The sequence below is a fragment of the Ips typographus genome, linkage group LG16, assembly GCF_016097725.1.
Source record: "Ips typographus isolate SLU linkage group LG16, UJ_Ityp_2.0, whole genome shotgun sequence".
Taxonomy (NCBI): Eukaryota; Metazoa; Arthropoda; class Insecta; order Coleoptera; family Curculionidae; genus Ips; species Ips typographus.
In genome coordinates, this window is record NC_138437.1 from 8,041,791 (window position 1) to 8,064,094 (window position 22,304).

The 22,304-nt window shown below is 31.8% G+C and overlaps 1 protein-coding gene across 2 annotated transcripts in view; it reads right to left on the reverse strand.

The window, feature by feature from the left end:
• The window catches only part of LOC145739129 (A-type potassium channel modulatory protein KCNIP1-like), a 44,287-nt gene that overhangs the window by 15,983 nt on the left and 6,000 nt on the right, over positions 1 to 22,304 (reverse strand). The window contains exon 2 of one of the 2 annotated variants that reach the window (XM_081994509.1): positions 6,379 to 6,694. The exons of the other annotated variant lie outside the window; for it this stretch is intronic. Within the exon in view, the coding sequence (XP_081850635.1) occupies positions 6,379 to 6,382 (4 nt within the window). The 5' untranslated portion in view covers positions 6,383 to 6,694. The remainder of the gene's footprint in view (positions 1 to 6,378; positions 6,695 to 22,304) is intronic. 2 annotated transcript variants of the gene reach the window in all.

Below are 22,304 nucleotides of genomic sequence, written 5' to 3' on the forward strand. Positions count from 1 at the left end.
CGGAAATACCAGCAAAATAAAATTTCACTCATCTTATTGCAGCTAATCCCTGGATTAACTACTTTCAATTCAAGCCATTCCAGGATTTACAGCTTTAGAAGCTGGGTGGAAATTTTAACAAAACCTCAGCAATAAGAGTCTATTAATTGAATTTAGTACATATGTATACAGTTTTTCAGTATTTGGTAGAATTTGCCTTCGAACAGTTATCTGGACTGCATAACTGACTTGGGGTATTTAAGAAATGATTCAAAGTTAATGTCTAAGGCACAATCCAAAGTTCTAGAAACTTGAAATTATTAAGAAGCCATTTCGGTCCAAAAGGGAGAAAGTTTAGTGTTACCCTTGCGCCATGCTGTATTTCCAACTGCTACATGTAACTGCACTTATACTTAAATAGCTATTTACTTCAACAAGAACGTGACTGTTAATATCGAAAAGTGGTAAGAATAGAAAAGTTAGTGGTTTGTGGCTAAAGTCAATAAACATTATTAATTGATTTCGTGTCTTCTGTCCGAAAATACGTCTGTTATTCATTTAATAACTCAGTCGTAAAGGTTTTATTATTGGGAAGTGAGTTTCGGATATACTTTAGAGAGTCTGAAGCAAAACTAGCATGTGAGTGGTTTGGAATCAGTCAGATTTCTGAAAACACAAAAGGAAATACATTTATTAAAAAAATCCATTATGTAGCGTTTAAGAGAGGAAAAATTGTTTCCAACTGGGAATAATCCGGCGGCGTCGTTGTCGGAAGTGTTTCAACGTTTCAAAGCCAGAAATTGAAATCCTCTTGAAATGTTTGTCAGTAATTTCGTGGTATCTCTTGCGTTTGTTTTATAAATGGTATTTGAGAACTGCACATTGGTGCAACTACTAAAGCAAAAAATCCGGAACCTTGATTCACCGTTTTATTCTATTCTCTAGGCTATAGACTTTCAATTTACCACGCCAAATACGTGCTAGACAACATTTTACGGAGCTTCCTCCTTGAAACATCCCCAAGTTAATTTGAGAGACGACAGCAGGGTTAAAGTTCAATGATTTCAACTTAAACCACTGACGCAGCTTTTGGTTTGTTTGTGTGTGCCATGTGCCAAATTTAATATAACACTGGTTTGGCCAAGCTATTGTAATGCTTAATCCACTAACGCTTTGAGTAATCCTTTGTAACTTTGCTTTGAGGGTAATTAATTGGTCGATTTATCATCTGCGTATTAATTTTAGACGTAACAAACATTTTTAGAATGCACCTCCTGAAAAATCACCTTATGTTTTGTTAAATTCCTATTCAGAACTTAGATACCACTTTTGCATCCACTTATCCAATCCTTCAGTTCCATTTACCAAAATTCTGTTAGCGACATCTGACCCAATTATTTAAGGAGGTCCCACAGCTCAAAACAATGGTTTTTGCCTTAACTGGAAGTGACGCACATTTTAATAAAAGAGTTTTTGACTGTTGGAAATATGACGTTATGAAATTTAAACTCCTTACTTTATTATGGACTGTTAAGCTCAATTCAATGCTTCGACTCTTGTTAATAAGGTCTGATGACATGTCTGGCTGCTACATGTAACTCGGCTATTAAGAAAGTCGTAAATAAGAAAGTTACGTCTTTTGTGGGGACATTTTTCCGGTCTCAAGAAATGTTTCAAGTAGAAAACAGGATTTGAATACTTAGGACCTCAATTAAGATATGTATATTGGACACGTTTGAAACTGAATAATTTTATTACTTAAGTAATTTGAATTGGATGATGATTTAAAAATATTCAATACATTAAGCTTGATTTATTACTTTTTTAAACTTTTAAATAAATGTTTTGTTTCAATTTATATAAAGCTGAAATTTACCAAATTGATGACGCAATTAAAAGATAAATGAATGATTTTGTAATTCCCTAAATGCCATGTTACGACTTTAATCCCACGGCTTAAAGCATTTTTCACTGTGGTTTAGCTTCCCCCTACGTTCTAATCGATCACCTCCAGAATTAACTAAAAGGGTATAAATGGGATTTGTACATGATGATCAAATGGATATTTATCTTAAAAGACAACTTCAACAAATTCAACATTTAACTTACAAGCTTGAAATATTTCCTGTGTCTAATTATCCAGCAACATATTATCCGCAAAAGCGACCAATACAATCAAATGAATATTTCAAAAGATTCTGTCTTTCAACATTATCGACTCATCATGTCTGGAGCTTTTCCTTTCTTCATCAATTTTTTATTTCTGGTCGGTTTGCATTTTTATTATTCAATATTTTTATTTGTAGAAATCCCCCGGGATGTTTATTTATTAGAAACGTCCCTTCTTCTGATTGACGTCTCGTACACTCATATTTTTACCAAGTTACGATGACGTAAAAGAAATGAGACTGGAGAAAATTGCAGACTGCCGCATAGGAAAGGATTTAAATGTTTGTTTTGTCTTTTACAACTTTTTAGAAGTTCTGGTCACGTTTTAATGCCGCAGTGCCAATTTATGTTAAATTTAGAACGTTTTTGCTAGTCGGCTCCTATCATATAATCATGCGAATTGAGCTAACACGTTTATTATTGAGATTTTGTCCGGATAACGTCCGCAATTGTTATTGTATCGATGGAGATGCACAGCCAATCAATAATCAACACATATTCAAATCGCTTTTATGTTGGCAATCAAAACATCCACAGTAATGAACTTCACCATGAACATTAATATAAATGAAATTTCTTGGAACAATAAAACTAAAATACCGGGAAAATTATACTCAATATTCACTACACCTAAAATAACTCTACAATGCGTAATATATTTTTGGAACCAAAAATGTTTATTAGAAAAGCTTTTTAGCTTCCAAAATTCAATTGCCGTAACAATTACTACTGTTTATATATCTTTGACTGGCTATGAAACTGAAAGACACATTTCAGGTGTTCCGCACATGATTTTACATTGTAAAAACTAGCGTCGATTTACGTATAAAAAGTGTGGGTAAATTTCAAACTGAAAGCCTGCTTTCTATGACAAAGACATTTCCACAATCTCTCATTTAGGTCGCTGTTCTGGATGCTTTTTGGATTACACATCCATCGCCTTTAAAGTGCTATATTCAAAAGTTGACATAAAATCGTTATTTATGGGCTAATGTATAGATCTGCGCGGATTTATAAAGTAGTTTGTCATGAAACAAGGAAGTTAACGTATCAGTTTCAAAAGGGTTGACAACATTTTGGTCATCACTTATTTTTTACAAACTGTTTCTAAGGCAATCAAGAAACGGTGAACATGATAGTTTAGTAAATCAATATGACTGTAATTGAGACTTCATGCAAAAATCAGCATTTGCCTTAATGTTTTGTGATCATCCTCATTAACTATCATTTTTCTTCTGACATAATACATTCGGTATATGTGAAATTACTTTTTGGTGCGGAGAACGCTTCAGCTCATTGTTCGGGACAGTTTCAACGTAATAATTAGCTTGAACCTCCTAAGCAAGACGTAACGGAACGAAAATCAAATTAAAATTGTATCAACCTCATGCATTCTGGGCTACTAAAATAGACCTATAAAATATACAAAAGCACTCACGTTATTAGAGGCTAGCTAGTAGTTACTAAATATAATAAAAGTTGTTTAAATATGTAAAAACACAAATTCTCTAAATTAACATGATAATTTTAGAATAGAATAGATTTCTAAAATAACCACACTAACCAATATAACATACGCTATTGAAATTTCAGTCTTAGCTATGGATGTAAAGTGAAAACACCCCTAAACTGTCAGACATTTTACCCTCTTTTTAAATTTCTCAATAAAATGACGTAGTACGCAAAATGTTTGTAAACCCTACAAATGATAAACAAGAACGTATTTCCTCTCTTGGCAACCCCGGAAATTATTTCAGGGGTTGCCCAACACAATTCTTATTTTAAATTATGCCAGAGATCTCGCAAAGCTTCTTTTATTGAGTTTTGGAAAGGTCAAGAGTCGAAAGTACTTTCAATTGGAAAAAGATTATGTTGAAAGGATTGGGTGCATCCAAAAAAGTTCAATAAGGGAGGATGAAAGTGAATTAACTGGTACCAGGTTGGTGAAACCTGCTAAAATATTACGGAAAGCTGATTGAGGAAAGGGTTACCATAACAGGTCGTGATAGCTAAGCTATTAACAGGGATCAATTATTTAGGAAAGGTATCCTAAGGCTTGTTATTATAAATTTAATATTAAACAGACTTATTGATCCATGGAAGACGACTTAGCAGTTTTAAAATATTCATTATTGGAAGAAAAGCATTCCTAATATAGAATTAACATCGATTTCGCAATTTGTGAACAGAACCGTATGTGACAAGAAGCAAAATTTGAATAAAGAGTTTTACACAGAATTACCCTAATTCAATCTCTTGGAAAATTGGATTATTGAAGGAAAACAGTAGAATTATATGAGATGAGGAATAACAACCTAATTACGAACTTCTACAAATTGAGCATAGGATAATAACATATATAAAAAGGATTCTGGATGAAATAAAAATTCTACTTAGATTGCAAGAAAACATCAATAAAAATTCCACCCAGTTAACATTCCTGTTAAATGTAATTTATTCGTAAAATAATAAAAAATATTACCTATGAGTGGAGCAAAAATGTATTTATATATTATTATTAAAATGCAAAGCAACATGTAAAACTAATAATCATTCTTCATTATTGTTAAATTTAACGACAGCCACATATGCTTTTTGTCTCAATACAGATTTAATCTGACATAGTTTAAATATTATGTCAGATATTTATAAAAATATGACGCAATTATGTCTATCTGTCTATCTGACATAATATTTAAACTGTCATGCACAAAATTAAATCACAACAATTGAGCAGGCAAAGTACATCAACTTTTAGTGTTTTGTTTAGAAAAACTTTAATACTTTCTTGAATATTTTCTATTGGCAAGCAGCTTTTACGTGTTTTTTTTTTTTATTTCTAGCGTTGGTAAAGTATATTTAGTAACTCTAATAGTCAGAAATAAGTAACAAAACAGAGGCTCAAATGCAGATTTTCACATCAGACAAAGTAATACAAATTTGAAAAACAAAAGTTAATTAACGTTTTAAAACGCATCCATTTTTGTATTTACTAGTCACAGAGATTAATCACGGTTAAAAGACAGCAAAGAAGATTGAATATAATTTTGCCTCAATGGTCCTCAATCTGTAACCGTAATTCCATTAAAATGCGTTGTAATTCGCGCATTTGCGCTTTCCACGTTTTGAAATTAATTACTGGTCTTGAATTTAAAATACTTTCATTTGATCTAAGTAATGATTACCTTAAAAAACACAACCAATTAAATTCATAAAATGTTTCAGAAATATCTGGGTGCAAAAAGAGTTGAAATATTTCTTGTAACTCGGAGACCTCTGTGGCTGGAAATTATATAAATTTGTCATAAAACGTAAAAACGTACGTTCCAGCCTGATAAAAGCTCTTCAGCTCATTTTTCAAACTTGTTGCCAGACGATTATTTGCAGAAAGTGTTTTTGTCCCCCAAAGGAAAGATGTTAAAAGCAGATATAATTTCTCATTACTAAGGAACAAAGGGCACATATTTCTTATCACCCCCGATTTTGAACTCTTGTATTCAACAAAAGCAAAGATTATTTTGCCCTCCCTTAACAATCAAATTTCACGTATTATAAAATAAAAAACTGTGAAACGCAAAATATAATACAGGCTTATAGAAAGGTAGGGCTTAAAGATATTTTAAAATTGAAATACCCGCCTCAAGTTTGCGTCGTACAAATATAATTCAAACTGGAAAAGGTCAAGAAAATTAAGAAACCAGCTTTCTCAAGTTTATTAAATGCAGGAAGAAAAGACTCGGAGTTTTGAATTTTAAAATTACGACTTTGCCGCGGAGCCATGTAAGGAGTTAAAAGCATTGTGGAAAACTTCCTGAAGTTTAAAGGAGGTTCGCGTATAAATAAATTTTGAAGTTGATGATTAACTTAGCTTGAGGGATCGCTGATTGAGTGATTATATAATAAAGTAGAAATGTTTTAAGTGAAAGTGAAATAAAATAGCATTTACGTCAGTATTATAATAAATGTTTAACCGTGAAATGAAAGCAGTGTTGTTGTTAAGGTCAACGATGTTCTTTTTTTTGGTTTATTTACTTCTGTTGAACCTTTGATTAGAAGCTACTAAATAAATTGGTGAAGGTGAAAGAGTTTAAACTCACAAAAATGTCACACAAAAATTCATTTGTCTTAATAAGTTCAACCCTTAAGTTTAATGACACAAAATTATTGACATTAAAAGAGTCAATAAAATCTTAATTATATGATACAATAAAATTAAAAAGATATACGAACCCATTTTTCATGGATGCTGATGTTGTGCTCTTGTAGTTTCAGTCGCTCAGATCGGCGATCGGAGCCTCTCCAGGAAACTGGATGGGAAATCCCGTCTGTTTCGCGGGTTTCAGGCAACTGAAAGACTGAAATTTACCCTGGCTGGCTTTTCGAACTTGAGCGAAACGCAGCGCAACCAAGTTGTTTTGACGACGTACCAATCGGCAGATCGAAGGTTGATTTTTGTTTTTCTTTGATAGGGAATGGTCTTTTGTTGGTTGGCAGTCGTTTTTCTACGTAGGATGACCAATCATACTGGAGAAAAAAATAGCTGAACCTTAAATTTAAAAATTTGCTAGTCAGAAAGTAGGAAACCTGGAAAAGATCAATTTTTTTCTAGTAAATGATTGATGGAGAGAAATATTCTATCTGCGAGTAGGCGATTTCTTTTTGGTGAAAAGTAAACCATTTCCAGTGATGAATTACTACTAGACGACCGGTAAATTGCCTCAAAAATAAACAAAAACCTTTAATTAATAGATTCAAAATTATTTTTTAGCATTCTTAAGCCAGACAAATAAGGGTTTGACATGGTTAGAAGATAAATACCTTGAACCAGTAGAAGGGACTAAATCAAATACGTATTCCAAAAGGAATTTACTTTTGGGCTTGCTATTTTCCCAGGGGAGTATCCTCGTAATCGCCTCATGAAAATATTTTACCTATTCTGCTTAAATAAGGATTTGATGATAACGGTCACTTCCCATATTTGAATATTAGAAATTTTGAGAGAGCTTAATTAAATCAACAGACGTGCCTTTGTTTTTAGAGATTTTCTGTTTTATTAATTAACTTAAAATTCAATAGAATACTAGAGCAAATAGAAGTGCGATGTTTAAACGAGAGCCAAATTACTGTTTATGATTCTATAATTAGTTGTTTTTTTTAATTATGTTTCAATTTACATATCAATAAACCTTATTACAATTATTGAGTAGGTGCTTTTTAAAAGCGTGACAATATATTTAACCAGCTACAAATGTGTGGGTTAAACGTTAAAATTTCAATATTCAAATGAAGTGTATCGATTTATCGCATCCTTTATTCCCGGTATACCAGCGGAAAAGCAGCAAAATAAACATGAACGTTGCCAAAACCGTAACTTCAACATCTATCAGCTTAATAAAATGATAAACATATCCATTGATCTCTTTCTCATTCTGTAGCTGAGGATTTGTCCGAAATGTGTGACCCAAAAATTCTTGGGGATGCGATAATAACCAGAAAGGGGCTTCGCCCGAATTAGCCTGGAACAGACGCACAAAGGATGGGGAAACAACACTTGGGGCCTTGAGACGTCAATGTTGTTTTGCTCTTTATGGAATATAGCAAAGCATATTTTTAAGATGAAGAAATTAATCTTAACCTAATGTGTTTCTGTATAAACAGTGAACTAATTCAAACACAAATATTCTGTATATTTCCCAAGAGATGTTTAAACTTAAATTACCCTTAAACTCGAAATGTGTTCTTTCAAAACTTTTGGACGTGACTAATAAAAGTTTAAAGCCTCAGTACCTTCGTGTTTTTTAACCTGGTTGCTAATAAATTATTAAAAATACTCGCCCTATAAAAATATCAACATCTCCTACACGTATAATTAATAAAGCTTCTGACTCAGTTGATTAATTCGAAATTGACAATCTTTCAGAAGGGCAATTTTAAGTGTCTTTCAGGAAATCAGTTTGCTTTCTATGAGAATTCAGAGCCTCGAGTACTTGAGGAAATAAAACTCAGTTTGCTTTTTAAATGCAGAGCAACAAGTGAATTTTTTTGCCTCGGTTACTAAAACCCTAGTTGACTCATAATTTTCGCTTGTATTTTATAAAAGGTTTGGTGCTCGTAGTGTAAGTAAGTCAGGCAATGGAAAACCAGAAATTTGTTGGGTATACTACACGAACTTATTGTAAAATCAACAAAACCAAATCTAGTAATCCATTAGCCAAGTTAACCTACAAACATCTGCAAAAAGTTGCTAAAAGCTTGGGGATACCTGCAAAATTGAAGGTACAATTTTTATATTTTTTATTCAGCCAAGCACTTCAAACGTTTTCCTGTTGAAAGCGTATTAATTTCCCTCAAAGAGATTTTTTCCGTCCCAAAAAAGACAAAAGCCAATACACATTATTTCATGTTTTTGTCACTCGATAAAACAGCCCTTACATTCAGGCTTACTTCCAGTTTAAAAGTTCGATTTAATAAAGAAAATGTTTTAGTTTTTAAGAACTCGTCTTCTAATTGCCTCAAATTTTCTTTCAGCATAAAATCCTGCTAGCCTTAGTAATCTCCAAAAAACAAGGTCGCCAAGATATTGTAGACTTAATCCTAGCAACCAATAAGAAAAAACTCAATCATAAGGCTTTCCCTACGGTTTCAGGTTAGTATTGATTTTCTTCCTGTTGAGATTTTTAATTTATGTACTTTTAATGCCACATATGTTTAGAATATTTTGACATTATGAATGTGTCATCAATGCCTCGCCAGTGCACCTCTATTGGAAGAGGAAATTAATTTTCCGACAGGAAATCTACATACTGGTTTTAACAGTAATTAAATATTATCATAACTAAATGTACTAATACATTCGATCCAATCACGTATAAAAGACTAATTGATTGAATTGTTTGGTGAAGCCTAAATTGGTACATACAAAATTTAATTCTCCAGGCTGATGGTCAATAATGTATTTTGGAACAGCCTACAGTAATATATTTTTATAAATTGTTATAGTCATTGTGTGGTTTTAACAGATGGGCGAAGAAAAGCAGAAAAATCCATAATTCAGGGAAGTTCAGGTTAGTTGTTTGTATGTTTGTAGTTGTTTGTATGTTTGTAGTACATTTTGTAGTATTTTTTATGCTTTTTCGAATGGCGTTGGAACGAATTTTCTGCGAATTTAAATAAAAGAGCTACGATTTTTCAAAAAGTCTGAAAATTCAATTTTTGTCAAAAGTGCAATTTTGGCAAATTTTTATTTTGCTCCATAAGGGTTCTAATGCACAGCAAAGGATATATTTATACCAAAGGACCTCAAATTAAGGGAAATAACCACTTTGAACCTTTCAGAAATTCGAAAAATGCCATTTTTTGTAAAAATTTTCAATTTTTTTTTTTGTTCCATAAGGGTTCCAATGCACAGCAAAGGGCATATTTATACAAAAGAACATTAAATTAGGTGAAATAAGCACAAAAAAAGCACTTTAAAATTTTTCACTTTTCAAAAAAATTGAAAGAATGGGGGGGTATTAATAAATATGCCCTTTGCTGTGCATTGGAACCCTTATAGAGCAAAATAAAAATTTGCCAAAATTGCACTTTTGACAAAAATTGAATTTTCAGACTTTTTGAAAAATCGTAGCTCTTTTATTTAAATTCGCAGAAAATTCGTTCCAACGCCATTCGAAAAAGCATAAAAAATACTACAAAATGGGTTAAAAATGGCCTCTGTAGCTCCTCCCGTTACCGAGATATTGAATTTCAAAAAGTACCTAAAAAACCTCTCTAATACCCCCCCATTCTTTCAATTTTTTTGAAAAGTGAAAAATTTTAAAGTGCTTTTTTTGTGCTTATTTCACCTAATTTAATGTTCTTTTGTATAAATATGCCCTTTGCTGTGCATTGGAACCCTTATGGAACAAAAAAAAAAAATTGAAAATTTTTACAAAAAATGGCATTTTTCGAATTTCTGAAAGGTTCAAAGTGGTTATTTCCCTTAATTTGAGGTCCTTTGGTATAAATATATCCTTTGCTGTGCATTAGAACCCTTATGGAGCAAAATAAAAATTTGCCAAAATTGCACTTTTGACAAAAATTGAATTTTCAGACTTTTTGAAAAATCGTAGCTCTTTTATTTAAATTCGCAGAAAATTCGTTCCAACGCCATTCGAAAAAGCATAAAAAATACTACAATATGCTCCTCCCGTTACCGAGATATTGAATTTCAAAAAGTACCTAAAAAACCTCTCTAATACCCCCCCATTCTTTCAATTTTTTTGAAAAGTGAAAAATTTTAAAGTGCTTTTTTTCTACACTTATACAGGGAATTAATGGTGTACGTTAACCACAAGAACCTCAAAATAGCTCTGTACAAACCTCGATTACCTCCAATGAACCTCCAAATCGGACCCAAAGTGTTTTCGGTAATTGCTAAATTACTTTTAATAGATAATGACTCAACCATCATTATTTTTTTAGATCAAAGTATTGAAAGTCAAGAATCTAGTTCAAACAAAGGTTATGACAGTGGATTTAGTTCTTTCAGCAGTATGTTTATGGACATCGAACAAGACTCAATCATAGCGAAAAATACGTTACTGGAAACCCAAACTTTTGAAGCAACAGGTAAGATTTAGCGATTGTATTTCTTGATAGTTTGGTGAATTTTTAATTCAGTTAAACACGGGGAAGATATAGAAACAGACGTTGAAGAAAAAGATTTAGTGTCTGTTTTACTGAAGTACACTAATATATTGTGAATTATTGTTTTCATTTGCTCAGTATTGTTTATAAGTTTAGGTATTGTTATTATACTATTTTTGGGAGAGGAATTAATTTGGCCACTAGAAACTGCACAATGTTTAGGCAGAAAATGTATACAAAATAATTTAAATTAGTTTTATGTTATGTTATTTACCAATGTGTCACTACAAATAATGATGAAAAAGAAAAAATAAGAATAAGAACATGTATTTCATATATTTTTCTTATAAAGAAATACAGAGGGTATTAAAGTGCATATTACAGAAATGAAAAAAAAAATAGATTATTGTATTAATAGAGTAGAATTACAATTTTTTTTCTGGGTATAAGATTTTTGTATTACCATATTTTTATATAAAAATGTAAATTAAATATAAATTAATACTAGCTGTTCAGAAGCCTGGAAGTCCTATACGTTGGTTAAACTATATTAATTTTATATTACTCATCTAAAATTGAAAAATACATTAACAGTTGAACTAAAGCAGTTTCCTGTTATGTCGTTTATTAACTTGAAACATTATTAACATTTATGCTTGTCAGACTTTGGCTAGTAATATAACATTCTGGAAATGACAGGCAGGAATATTAATTAAATTTGTGTTGAAACCAGGTTTCAAATAATAACTAATTTGTCTAGCCCAAATTATTAGAATTTACAGTCCAAATAAAGTTTTATAAGAACAGATTTATTGGAGGAAGTTTTCTCACCAATAATTATTCCACTTGATAAGAATACGAATATCTATGCTAAGAAGGCACTTCAATATCCTACAGCTGAGTCGCATACTTAATTAAGAAAAATGTTATCCGTTGGATATTTGTTGAGGAAGCCTTATTGGATTAGAACGTTGGATTGACAGGGAATTTGACATATAATTAAAAAAAATACACATAAAGTGGTATAATCGTTTAATGGTATTATCAAACCGTATATCAAGCGTGTACGTTCTTAAAGTAACGTAGGCACTTTCTCTAACATTGTATCTGTTTAAGGCGATTTAAAATGAGAACAAGCTAGTAATAACTAGATCAGAATTAAAACAAACTACAAAATTGAAAATAATAAAAGCAAGATTAGTCAAATGCACTTTCTATTAATAATTGCAATTTTAGTCTGAAGCGGGGAATGGGAGTAAAAGAAATTCGTTATTTAATTTCGTTAGCAAAAACGCAGACCTAGTTCGATGCAGTTTGCCAATACGCCCTTGTCGACTTTTTTGGTAAAACGGCTGTTTTTCTAATAATTATGTCACTCGTTCTCTTGATGACATACTCTGGCATTTACGGCATTCATAATTTGGCATTGTATAATCCAATTTAGACTTGCACGCCACGAAGAAAATTTTAATTAAGTAAATATCTGCGATAATTCAAGGACGTTGCCTACAGTGCCTAACATTTATATTAACATTTATTTCTTAAAAGAATTATGCAAATTACCGAAAAATGAGTACATACCGCTTTAAGAACTCTCGTGGATAACCTGGTAAAATTCGCCTTCTGAATCCCTTAATAAAATATTCTTCTCTTGTATTAGGATGAAGCGATTAGATAGCACGCCAGTACGCATAAGAAAATGTAAATAAGCTTTACCGAACGTGATAAAATAGAACCAATTACCGAAAATTCTTTTTTCAGAGTGTGAATAAACTAGGAATCATTTTACTGTCACCTGAAGTGAACCTGATCTCTACAGAAGCCGGATATGGCCGTTACAGGTCGCGGTCAAGTGAAAGGATCAGTATGAAATTTTGTTGATCTCTTTTACATAACTGACGCAATCGGGTGCATTCCTACCAATTTGTCGAAGATGATCTCAGTTTCAGATAAAAACCGCATTTTTCAGCTTCCAATCAAATACTCTCTTTAATTATGGGGTAAGAAGGCTTAATTAGGAATGTGAGACTGAAGTTCGGGAATTCAAAATTAAGACACCCTTCTGGCTTTAGCCCTTTTACGCAGCTTTAAATAGAATTTGTTATTGAAAGACTTACGATGAAACACTCTCTCCTTTAAAAATTAGAGACGACAGGGAAAACCTTTTTGATTAAAACATCAACTTGAACAAAAGTTGGTGATGCAAATAAGTTATAAATGAAAACGAGTTTCATTTACATCTGAAATAATGTTGATTTTCAAAGTTTTCCCGCGAAGTATATTTTCCACTAATTTCTATGCGTAGTGTTTCTGTCAAACGGCCTCGCTCTGACGATGATGACGTTCAAGGTCAAAAACGAGCTCATCATAACAGGATCAACAAAAAATCGCATTAGCATACGACATTGTAGCCTTTCTTTAACTGTGTTCTGTGCCGAGTGGGTAACCTAACATCTCTTACCGTACACTGCAGGAAAAGTTAAAAATAAAAGTATTTTGACCTTGACCTTAAAGACATTCACAGCGAAATGAAGAAGAATGTTATTCAGCTCGGGGGATTGAAAACGTCCCAAAAACCGTTAGATCTTAAATTGCGAGTATTCCATTGACCTCTCTATTTCATTTTGTGCGCATAACACCGTTCTAGGTTAGATTATGTCTCAAATTATTACGATGTTGTATAAGCGTTCGATATTATTACTGGCGAGAACGAGAAAGCTAATAAATTATTACCTGTTTGTACAGTTCTTTTTGAATTAGATGAAAGCATTTGGTTTTGACTTGACCACTGATCTACTTTTCGATTGATTGCTCGTTTATAGACAATTTGCATACCTTTTTGGCGGTTTTTTTTACACACTTTTGTCACGCTTTATTAAGAACTTTCCTATTCATTTAATCGAATTTGTTTGTTGTGATTTAGATCACAATTTAAATTTACTCCAGCCGAAAAAAGTGCAACTGCATTAAAATAAATAGGTCAACCTTAAATTTAACCTAAATCACCATTAACCTTTAATAAGATTATTTAAAATAACATATCCCAGAGTTGTAAAGAATTTCCGCACACCAATGATCATGCAAACATAAGGGATCCACTGGTCTACCCTTCATGCTCTGATGCAAAAAGAATACAAGTCAAGGATGTCTCGTTGACGCTCTTCTTTGATCTTATTCTGACAAATACCAACTGCACAAGTGCATAAGAACTCATCATATTTAATTCCGAAAACAACAATTTTTGTTAGTGGCAAAATTACTTGCTTGTATGAATAACACATTCTGACAAATAAATAATTAACATTAACAACAATATTGCTGTATGAACGATATGCAATAGTTGGATAAATGTTCCAACTAAAACAGGAAATGCAGTAAATTATTCAAATAGTTCTGGAAGAGAAAGAACGGATATCATGCATATTAGATATTTGATTCTGCTTTTATCTAATATCCGTTTCCATTACTTAAAAACGTTAGACGTTAGTTTTACAAAGCATCTTAGTACATCAATAATGGATACTTATATGGGTTTCTGGTATATTCCAGCGTAGATAATAAAAATTACTTATCAAAAATGACAACATTCAGAAGATTTATTAGAATTTAGATAGTTTGTTAAAAAGAAACAAGAATTAGTTAACAATGTAAAAATATATTATTTTTCAGTTTGTGTTAACTAAAATTTGCAATACAGGGTGTCCCACTACGAAAGACATCGATTGATATTGGAAAAAGTATAAATAGGAGAGTTTTGAAAATTTGGCAGGATACTGATGTGGGCATGCCCAATTTAACTAAAATATTTTCAAGATGGTTGCATTTCCGTTTATACCGGAAGTCGATCACAACTTTCTTATTTTAAATAGAACACCCTATATATTATTACATATTTGGGTTCCTCACAAAATTCTGACCAACTTTTGTGTATAATGCCCTATGCCTATTTCTAGTCGTTTTCGAAATATTTGAGGTTTTTCCAAAAAAGTGACAGTTGCAACGCTCAACATATTTTTGTACTCTGTCAAAACCGTATTTCATTTTGCAATGAAACTTTGGGTTATTGTAAATAAAGGATAGTTTTATTAAACTCAGGGTGCGTTATGACTCATTTGTATACAGGGTCGTCAAAAAAAAATCATTAACTTGCCACTAAAAAAAATGAAAAATTTCAAGTTTTTTAAATAGAAACCCACATTTTTTATGACGGAATTATTTTGAGCATAAAAAATTACTATACGTTTCAATTTACATGCCTATACCTAAATCCAACCCATTTCGTTTTATTTGAAAATAAACATTTTTTATTCATAAAACTCCAGATTTCTTGCCGTTCGTTATCCAGAAAAACCAAAGCCATCACCAAAAGCTGTCAAGCAAATAATTGAAAATTTTAAGAATACGGGATCTGTGAAGAGAAAAGCTGTTAAAACAAAACCAATCCTTAATAATACAAATATAAAAATTGCAATTTTGAGCTATTTTGTTGCAAATCCAACTTCGTCAATAAGACAAGTTTCCGTAGAAGACATCATTAGAACATCAGTATCCTGCCAAATTTTCAAAACTCTCCTATTTATACTTTTTCCAATATCAATCGATGTCTTTCGTCGTGGGACACCCTGTATACAGCCTGTCCCAAATTCGATGCTCACCATTGGGATCTCAGTTATTATTGAAATAACAAAAATGTTTAAATTAGAAAAGTATTAAAGAATTATTGCTAATTCAAATCTTTTTTGAAAAATATTCTATTATTTTTTGTTTTCAAAATATTTCAAAAAAACTTCGACATTGTTAGGACACTTTGTTCTGAAGAATAATTTGGTTGTCCCAAAAATGTTCTATCGTTATTTATTTTTGAGGTTAGGACACTAACTTTTGTTTTACTTATGGAAACCATATCTAATTTTATTATCATCTAATAGGCCAAAAAATCACCATTTTATTGATGCATCGCATGGTATAAAAATATTTATTTTGCATTCCACTAACCAATTTGCACAATAATGGCAAAAGAAAAAAACATAATTTTTGAGTGTTGTTCAAATATCTCGAAAACAAGAAATGCTGGGTTATTTTTCAAAAGAGATTTGAATTAGCCATGTAATTCTTTAAAACTTTCTTCTAATTTAAACATTTTTTGTACCTTCGATAATAACTGAGATTCCAATGGTGAGCATCGAATTTGGGACACACTGTATTGACCTGAAAGTTGACAATCCAGCAATTCTCTGTACACAATGAAACCAGAAAAATAGAAGACTACAAACAACAAACTTGTTCGAAATGACCAAATTACAAGGCAACATACTTTGTCTTAATGTCTTAATGTCTTCTGTTCTAGAAAAACATTAAAAGAAGAATTAAAACTACACTGATGCAATTTATTCTTTCGACTTTACGATCATCGCGTTCCTGTTTTATGTTTTTCTTGTTGCTACTGCCCTATGGACTTGATAATTAAAAACTAAAGAAGTAGGACGCCTACAATACTTGATAACGACTTTGCTTTAATTAACATCTTAAAAAGTTTTGAAAACATTAAAAGTGGAAGGATGAATCAAGGATTATTCCTATTATGGAGTCAATGTTCAACGAACCATTGTTACAAATTGGTACTGGAAAATGAATTTAAGGAAATAATTGGAAAGGATTTTTATTTTTTGTCAGATTAGAACATTCTTTTAGTCAGTAGTCAGTAACACAAAATTGGAATTTAATTGCCAATATCGTAGTATTGAAGTTACGTATTTTGAGAGGCGGCTGCACAAAGCTTTGTCAATATTTCGGAATTTCATCAATTAGAATTTTTGCCTTTATACAGAATGGACGAAAATTAATTCAGACGTTTAAAGCAAATTGATTTTGTGAGTTAATTATTTATTCTTTTACATGAGAAAATTTGCTCGGACAATCAAATTATCAATTTAATTAAAAAGTTAAACTATCTAGTTCAAGCCGTACTCAAGTTGAGTAAATACATCGTCGGTAAACCTCCCCTATAATTGAAACGAAAACAATGAGAACCCGGCTGCTTGAAGTTTAAAAATAGATTATAAATGAATAAAAGGTGTATCTACATGTACAACTAAAAGTGTTTTAGCTCGCAGACGATAAAGAGGCGTAATTACATAGGGGCACTCATATACCTAGTAACCTTAAACAGGAAATTAGGGTAACTGTTTTGCTTTTAATACGGGAAGAAGGAAATTTTACATCAAGTTAAGTACTGAGGTGCCCTGAAATTTATTATTGTGGAAACAAATTTGGTAATAGTATTTGCAGTGTCAGTGGATATGTGAATCGTTGCGAAATAGGTAAACTTTTGGTATTAAATTCATGAATAAAAATGTAGATCATGGGTTAAGCAAAGCATTGCAATCTTGAAGTGCATATTTTCTATCGACATCGACTTAAGTAGGTTTGCAATCATTTTTAAACTAGGTTTGTATGTAACCTGAAACGTTATTAATGGAACACTCTTGTAATCTTTGAGGTCCGCGCGTTACACTTTGCCAACATTATGCAATTTTTCAACTAAATATATTGATTTACGACGTTAATGAAAGTTGTCTCACTAATTTTTATTTTTTACACTGCTTTAATTTTTTTGCCATCTTCTAAATGTCCATCAAACCCTATAAAAATCTATATTAATTACCCTCAAATCAAGGAACATTCAAAAATCACTACGCTTAAAAAATACAATGTTTAAACTAACAAATCAAATATGTTAAGTTAATTAATTGGTTAAAGCAGTGTATAACACCAATATTATGGAATCTAATGTAATAGTATCAAAAGCGAATTATCTCATAACTTTCTAATCAATGACGGTGCTTCGTGGATTTGACATCAATACCTTTAAAAACGGATAATGAAATGAAATTGATCGCACAGACACGGTAACACACTTACGCCATAATTTCCGCGACTCTTGTAAACTTGATCTGATCTAAAATTCCACTAAAACGATCGCTTTTGCTTTGAAATAGATTTTACAACACGCTATTCCCTCCACAGGTTCAGGTGGATGTTCAAGGTTAAATAAACTCCCAAGAGTTCGCCAGGATCACGTTTCGTTATCACTGTTACGATAATATTTTGAACAACTTACGTTTAAAAAAATTAAGTTTTATGACTAGACTTATGCAATTTAAATAGAAATATTTTTGCTTCCTTATAAAGCTGACATCAAGTGTATGAATCAGTTGTTCTTAGAATGGAAGAAAGTTTATGTACAAGCTGATGCAAAGTAAAACTGTTAGAGGAATTTATTTATGAAATATGCAGAATTTCTAGTCTTGAAATTACATTTTAACTTAAATCATTTTTGTAACTAACTTGAATTATTAACAGACAGGAATTTAAATCGTCCTAAAAAAAACTTTAATGCATTACCAATGGTCCTGAAAGAATATCACACGCGAAACGGCACCATGTAGTCTGGAGTCCCCCTTTGATAAACGTTAAATAAGATAAACTCGTATTCTGAATATCCAGGCGTTAGAGTTTCCCTAAAACTTTCTCCAGGCTATTTTTAGAACGAATTTCGGGAAACTTTCTCTTTTGGTGGACGAAAGTAATGGAAAATGGCGTTTTTCAATTAGGAGTCGAATCGAAACTGGACTTTTTTTAAATGGTGTTGTGGTAATGAAGAGTGTTGTAACCTTGCATTTATTGGCGTTGTTGATTTACTTAATGTATACGACCATGAAACTTGAAATACTAAATGCTGTACAGACATAAATATAAAGGTAAAAACCGGAAGGAAGATGTTTAACAGTAAAACAAATAATAATGTTATTATTCCAGCGATGTAAATATTATACCAGACGTTTTCAGTCAATGTCTCGGTCACATTTAAAGTTCAAGTTCTTCAGCGAAATGAATTCATGTTGGTGTACGATTTGAATTCAATACATAATAACTAACTTGATGACACTTTAACACATAATTCAAACTATCGGGGTTTGTCATAACTTACGTAATTAATATAATTAGGTCGAACTTTCACGATCCCAAGAAGCAAAGTTCTTAGACTAGAATTAGTAAACCGCAAAGCCAGTTTGACGTCAACGCCGATCCGCTTTCCTAAAAACAATATTGCCAAAAAGCAGAATTTAATTCTGGGCATGTGTATAGGCTAAACGTGTTTATGTTCCAAATATTTTTGTTTACTGGAAGACAACGCGTATTTCGACATTAGTTCTGCTGTTTTATTAATGGTAGCAGTTTGGTCTAAATTTTTTCTGTTAAGTGGTTTAATGCTGAAATCTGAAAGGCGGAAGAAAATTTTTAAGTGTGAAAGTTTCAATCTTATGGAGTCATAATAGAAGAAAATTCTCGAATCTTTCGATTAATTAATGATGATCACGATTCAAAACGTTGTCTGACGTATAGAGAACCGTTATTTGAACTATTTTATAATACCAAGTAACCCATTAACTATATTATGTCTACCTTATGCTCCACGAACGTAAACAGCCTTTGGTAATTAAAACTTTGATTAACGAAGTCCTTAAAGTCTTCATCAAACCCTCAGCAATGCGAAATAGACGCTCCTAATTTATTAAAAACAAAATTACAGTCTCAAATCTGTTCTCAAGAATTTCTTCTTTAATTAAGTATTTTTTCACGGATAATACTTTTTTTTACAAAACATCTTACATATTACAATACGCGGACGATACTGCACTTTAAAACTACCTCAAAAGCTGCAGAAAGCCACTAAAAATCAACTTATTTTGTGTAATCATAAAATTAATATAAACTCACCCACTATTACAGCTTTACTGAACCCAAAAACGACATGAAATATCTGGGAGTGAAATTTACGAAACATTAGAAATTAAATTATCAGGACAAAACACTTTAGATCACTAACGTACAAAGACAAAGGAATAAGTACTAAAACAGCCATGACAATTTTTAAATCCATCTGTAGACCTCTGCTAGATTATGGAAATGTTAACTACTGGGAAAACCAAACAATCCATACAGACCACTGAACAAATTGCACTAAGACTAATTACAAAAATTAGATATCTCAATAACCATTTACATAATCCATCCAACAAACTCCTTTATGAACGCACACAAATGACAAAAATTTCAGAAAGGTTGCTACAAATTCAAACTAAATGGAAAAACAACTCTAACAACTGAGAGACCTTCTATTTGACATCAAAACCAGGTATCTCGTCTTAGCAGAAAGTCAGGAACTAACTGGTACCTAAAACACAATTTGCTTAAACTTTGACAGCTGTCATTATTTTCAGCTGCAAACGCCATTAATGGATACTCTTGACATTTTTATTGAAAAATCCTACTCTTTAAACTGCTTAAAACACAATGTTATTAAAAATATTTCTTGAATCCTTTTTTTGTTTAAAATACACATGGAAAGCAAAATTAATGAAATAATTCATAAAAATATAATTAAAAAATTACATTAAATTAATAAATAATTAAATGCTTATTCAATTAACGAGTATTCTTCCATATCTTTCGTTACTCTACACATAAACTTTGAATACTAATTTACATAAAAAATCTAGTTTAACGAATATTTTTATAAACATTGTGGTTTAAGCAGTTCAATGAAAACTCTATTTATCTCGAAAACCGTTTATTTTATCGAAATAATAGAAGAGTACAATTCTGGGTGGTGGATTCTAAAAAACTTGAAATTTTTCATTTTTTTTAGTGGCAAGTTTATGATTTTTTTTTGACGACCCTGTATACAAATGAGTCATTACGCACCCTCAGTTTAATAAAACGATCCTTTATTTACAATAACCCAAAGTTTCATTGCAAAATGAAATACGGTTTTGACAGAGTACAAAAATATGTTGAGCGTTGCAACTGTCACTTTTTTGGAAAAACATCAAATATTTCGAAAACGGCTAGAGATAGACATACGGCATTTTACACAAAAGTTGGTCAGAATTTTGTGAGGAATCCAAATATGTAATAATACATAGGGTGTTCTATTTAAAATAAGAAAGTTGTGATCGACTTCCGGTATAAACGGAAGTGCAACCATCTTGAAAATATTTTAGTTAGATTGGGCATGCCCACATCAGTATTCTGCCAAATTTTCAAAACTCTCCTATTTATACTTTTTCCAATATCAATCGATGTCTTTCGTCGTGGGACACCCTGTGTATATATATAGAGGGTCTCTTTCGATAAAACATTAAACCCAAAAATCATTACAATATACAAAGTGGTTCAGAAGTTACGTTCTTTGGGGCTCGATATCTCCCTTAGGAGTGACTTTAGGAAAAATGTTTATAAGAACAAATCGTATTATTTTGACCTCTCCTGTATGCTCCCGGGAAATTGTCATATAATTATGGAACACCCTGTATATATACTTTTTTTTGCTCCAGATGTTATAATGTAAATAAAAACTTGCAAACCCCCTATGGGCTTTTGTTGACCTAAAATAATAAAACCAAAATATACAGTCATCTAACAAATCCGTTATACGTATGAGGTTCACTGGCTGGCCATCAGAATATTTACATCCATTTCTCTCTTTCCTCTTTGTAAGTAATGATGTAACCGCGACACCTGTTTTCTCTTTCTATTTTGCAGCTCGTCTCCGTGTTCTTCAGTCTTCACCACAAAACTATTTTAATGACCTGTTATACACGGTGATTCCTATATGAACTACACTGTTTTTGCACCGGCTATTAAAATTAAGTTGACCGTCAAACGTTGATATTAATATCAAGGGTAAATCTTCATTGATCAGATTTCCTATTCCTGCGTTAATTTGCTAGCGGGAACATGACTTTCTGAAAAAACATATCTCAAATTTCACGCCATACTTGTGCATCAGAACAATTTTATGTAGCATTTCTTTAATCGTTGAAGGTAATTAAATAGCTGATAAGCAGAAATTCATTGCCACCAGTGCGGACATGCTTTTAACTTTATTACCGAATGATTAATGACTGTTTAGTTACTTAGCTTGTTGTACTGATGCTTAAACCGCATTTTTATTTTGATATATTTACAAAGAAACTCGATTCTTTTGTCTTTAATTTGGTCCAGTCTGGATTCAAGTTGCTAGTCTCTAAAACCTGCAATATATTTCCAATAATTTTGCAAAATGTTTTACGTAAGATAATATTCCAAAATGAATCAGAGTTTTTAGTAAACAGCAATCAAATTTATTTTACTGCGTAATTATGCTAATTATTTTTTCTTCGAAATTTATTAAAGATAAAACATTACAGCTTTTTGGTTTTCCTGTAAATTCGAATTTTTAACTTCACCCTGTACATTGATGAAAAAAAGTTTTTAACTGGAGGCATAAGAGACGAGACATAGAAGTGGCGTTCGAAAGCGAGTTAGTAAATATGCAAATTCACGAATAAGAGTTCTAGAATTAACTTGACCCGGATTAGAGAACTATAAAGAAGTTTGATGAACCCCATTTTTTAGGTGGAATTCTGAGAAGCAAAAAAACCTCTGTTATGCTGCAAACGAATCCGCTCCAAATTTCGATC